The sequence below is a fragment of the Cebidichthys violaceus genome, unplaced genomic scaffold, assembly GCF_023349555.1.
Source record: "Cebidichthys violaceus isolate CVI_PGR_0920_01 unplaced genomic scaffold, fCebVio1.0.p SCAF_75, whole genome shotgun sequence".
NCBI classification, from domain to species: Eukaryota; Metazoa; Chordata; class Actinopteri; order Perciformes; family Stichaeidae; genus Cebidichthys; species Cebidichthys violaceus.
Genome location: NW_027176959.1, coordinates 361,203 through 365,586, shown reverse-complemented (window position 1 = coordinate 365,586; position 4,384 = coordinate 361,203). Strand labels below are relative to the sequence as shown.

The following is a 4,384-nucleotide window of genomic DNA, read 5'->3' as shown; positions in this document are numbered from 1 at the left end:
TGTCGTTGCATGACTCTCAGGTGCAGATGCTGTGATCAGAAGAGTGTTCACCTCTGCATGGCACCATTTTCTGCTATTTTCATGCGTTGGGCTCCCGTTTGTCAGTGAAGTAGGCCAGTGTTACATCAGAGCGGCTCGCCGGGGTGTCCGCTGTCCCCGCCGGGCAAAGTGTGTCATTGCGAAGCTCCTCTCGCTGCAGAATGGTAAGCTCTACACCGGGGCTATCTCTGCACAATGCGAACAGGTTGTGCCTCTTGAGTGTTTTTTGGGAAAAGTCAAAAATGAGAAGCAAAAAAAAACAACCTTACAGGAAACGGGGGCGTGTCCTTATATACATCCTGCTAAAGAATCTAACTGTCCTCAAGGTATAAAATGAAGATTAGAACCAAGGACGGCCGTAATGCTGCGCAGCCCTAATTTATTCTGTCTGCTTACTGATGGTGATTCATTCTCTTATGTCAATCAGTGACTAATCAGGAATGCATTACCTAACTGGCGGTTCTGGAACACGGGTCACAGAGCGTGATGGCGGTTGACGCGATGACGAGTCGGGCTGCCAGTTCGTACGCATTGCCCACAGACTGCGATTGCCGTGTTGACTGTGCCGTTGCTCAGCGTTGCCTTTGCGTTGGCTGTAAAAGTCAGTTGCTGATTTGGTTATGAGTGTGTGTAACATCCTATCGGGTGTCGTTGTGTTAAAGAGAGAGAGAGGAACAGGCCATTTTCATGATATGTCGATCGGGTCAACATTCTTTTTATTTAATTTTTTCCATCTTGAAATGCTGCCATCTTCAACATTAGTGTCTTTACATACATATTCATGTCAAAATGAAGCGATGGTAATGACCGACCACCACCCATCTCTAAACACCACACTAGCTTCGCCTGTTTCTCTTCCTTTTTTTTCTCTTTCTCTCCTCGTCTTTTTCATAAAACCATCAGCAAAACCACAAACATTACTGATTAATACACACTGAAAAAAGGTGGCGGGGGGGAGGGGGGGGGGGGAGGAGGAATGAGGCAATTACATGTCATCACAGTCAATAGGAGAAAAGACACAGTATAGAGAAAACAGAACAACACCTTGACGAAAAACAAAGAGGATACAAAACCAATGAAATAAACATTACAGTGTTGTTCGAGGGGGGGGGGGGGACTTTACATTTATACACAAGCACCAAAAAGCCAAACGTGGTACATAGACTTTTGCTAAACTAGGATCCAATGCAGGCAAATTCATCGCTGTCCAGTAGCAGAGCTACCACGAGAAAGGGATGAATAACGCCTGAAATGATTAATGGAGGCAGACGGGACACAAGGGAGGCTATCTTCATTCACTTACTCTCAGATTGTTGCTGGGCAATTTCAACCCTGGCACAAATTGGAGGATTAGAGAATTTTGGTTTTGCACGAGCTTTAGTTTCACAATAACTCATCCCAATCAATGTACAGTCATTTTTTTCATGGGTCTTTACACAAGCGGGACTCGTTCAGAACTGCGCTGTAGTGCGTTTACACGAATGGGACCTCAGCCCCCCCCCCCCCCCCCCCCCCCCCCCCCGAGCATCCCATACCTCCATTACAGTTCAAGCTCAAAGCTGCATCTCAAAAAGGTCTGTACACATTCTCCCGTCTATGTTCCTGTGGGCTTTTCTACAGTGATGGGTGCGTGGAGAAGAGGAAATAAATACAACGGGGGCCGGTGAATGGTGACGACAACAAGATATGGTTGATAAAGCTCAAATAAAGTAAAGGCTTGTAGCCTGCAGCTGGTGAATTCCACCGAATATTTCAAGGCTGGTTTAAAGGTTAAGTAATCCAAACATTTTAATGAGGCCCTCGCCTCAGGAAACAACGTGTTCTCCATTCAGTGCTGTTGGCGCTCCAAACCGGACGGCCATTTCTGTGTAAACAGGGCATTAACAAATGATTAATGCTAAAGCTTAACAATCACGAGAGTTTTCTTTTAATTCAAATGGGTTCTGTAGCAACAGTGGACACCGTGGTTGTACGTTAATTGTGATTCATAATAGGATGGTGACTTTCAAAAACCCTCTTTTTTACCGTCGCGTTTTCGTTGAATTTGTATTCAAATTTCTTTGTAAAATATATATTTATAATAGATACATATATTCATATATCACAGTAATATACAAACCAAGTGCTTTAAAAAATAAAGGTGACTGCGATCTTTCGTGAACTAATGGAGGTGGTTGGGGAGGGTATGGGTCGGTAGAGGTAGGGTCTGGGAAGAGGTATGGAACTTGGTGTTTGTAGTGTTGGTGCTTCTTTGGTCGAGGGAATGTCCCCAGTGTACGTTTGCATTAGATTAAGGCAGATAGCCACGCATGTGTATGTTTGTCTACGGTCGGATGTGTACCAAATTTGTAGTACTGATAAAGCTCAAAACTTTTCCTTGTCCTACATTCTTGTGATCTAAATGTGCTCTGCTGTGTTTTTGTTGGATGACAAAAGTAGAAAAGCAGGTAGTTCCATTCCTCCTCTCATCACATTTAAAAAAAAGTGCTTCTGTAAGTATGGAGAGGATGTAAGAAATGACAAATCTGTACAATATATACAAATATGATACAAGCCCTACAAGATGTCCAGCCTTTTTGGTGACGTTGGGGATAAGGAAGTAGAGAAGTCCCAAGGGCTTGAGGAGGGGGTTTGATTATAGGGTAAAGGCATGACGGCAGGGTAGTTCAGGCTAGTTGGAGGAGACATTGTCTTTCACCTAATCTCGCCTCTTGTTTCGTCGTCCTCCCGTCTCCTTCTTCCCGCTCTCCGTCCTGCCCCCCCTCCCCTCCGGCGGGGCTCTCTCGCATAACGTTCTGCTGCGGCATGAGGGACAGGTAGGGGTGCTGGGGCAGGGGAGGCGGCGTGGCAGACGGAGGGGTCGTCGGGGATTCCTGGCCGGAGCAGTTGCCCCCGGTGCTCATGGCCCGGTATTTGAGTCTCAGTTTGTGGGGCAACGCTGTGCCCTTCACCTCCCCCTGGGGATCCCGGCCCTGGGCCTGGGAGTAGCCCTGGGAGGAGGGCAGAGGCGAGGCAGGATGGTGGAGGCTGGTAAGATGCTGGCTGTGGTAGCTGCCCAAATCTGAGCAAGATGAGGAGGGGGACTCGTCATCGTCCGTGGACGCGTCTTTATCGGAGCTGCGGAGATCTCCGTCGCTGGATGACGTGTCCTTGGTATTTGATTGGCCTCGGTAGTAAGCCTCGCTGCCGTGCCCGCCCTCGTAGGTGAGCACAGGGGGCTCCTCGTCTTGGGCACTGAGGTATGAATGATGGGGCTGCTGATGAGGGTGGTACAGGTAGGAGTGGTTCACCCCCTCCACTTGTTTGTGGAGGATCTCTGCAGACGAATCTCTCTCCTGCTGGTGCTGCTCCTGCTGCAGGTGCTGCTGGGGAGGTTGGCAAACTCCGTACCCCTGTCTCTCTCCAGCGTCGTCACGGCTGTCTGAGAGCTCGTATGGAGGGGAGTCTAACGTCTTCCTCTCCAGCTGCTTCGTCACCTCAGCCAGTGTCTCTGTGGAGCTCTCTGTAATATACTGGGGCAGCCGACTGGCACAGGTCTGGCTGCTGCCGCCGCCGCTCTGCTTCTGGGCTGCCGGCACGTCGATGTCCTGCTGCCTCGTCAGGGCGTCCACAGGATAGGAGGCGCTGCTGGAGCCATACAGAATGACGCTCCTCTGGGCAGCGGGTGGATGAGAGGCAGGCTGGCTGACGGTGTTGATAGCGTTCGCAGGCTCCTGATGGGCTTGTTGTTGTTGTTGTTGTTGTTGTTGTTGTTGATGGTGGTGCTGCTGTTGGCTGTGATATGCGGCCTCCAGCTCCTGAGAATGCTGCTGGATCTGGTGGTGAGTGGGCACCGAGGCCAGACCACGTTGGATGTTGAACATGATCTGGGTGGTGGTGCCATTGGCGATGTCCATCTCCAGCCTGTCACCCTCCTGTTTGATCTCGAAGGGAAGCGGCTCAGGGCTGTCACTGGAGGAGCCGTCGGACATGTCGGAGAGGGAGCCGCGTGGGGAGTACTTCACCATCTGCCTGTGGCCCTCGCTGCGTCCAGACTGCTCAGTTTCTGAGGAATCGGAGTTCATCATCACCTGAGAACCGCTGGAGTAACCGCTGGAGTAGTACTGGGTCGAGGAGGAGGACGAGGAGGAACCTCCGTTTCCCGCGTTGCTGCTTCCACCCATCTGCTGACTCTTTTCAATGTAGGAGGCGGTGCTTATGAGGCCGAAGCGCAGCTTCAGCTGGAGCAGCTCGGTCTTGAGCCTCATGTTCTCATCGTTCAGTGCCATGACACGGTTCTCCAAGACCATATCGTTGAGACGGCGCTTCTCCCGGGAGCGCTTGGCGGCCTCGTTGTTTTTGCGGC

General features: G+C 50.4%; 1 protein-coding gene across 1 annotated transcript; it reads right to left on the bottom strand.

The window, feature by feature from the left end:
- Positions 1 to 719: 719 nt before the first annotated feature.
- nfil3-2 (nuclear factor, interleukin 3 regulated, member 2) lies at positions 720 to 4,378 on the bottom strand. The gene has a single exon (XM_068737014.1). The coding sequence runs from the start codon at positions 4,326 to 4,328 to the stop codon at positions 2,706 to 2,708; it is 1,623 nt and encodes a 540-aa protein (XP_068593115.1). The 5' UTR covers positions 4,329 to 4,378; the 3' UTR covers positions 720 to 2,705.
- Positions 4,379 to 4,384: the final 6 nt, after the last annotated feature.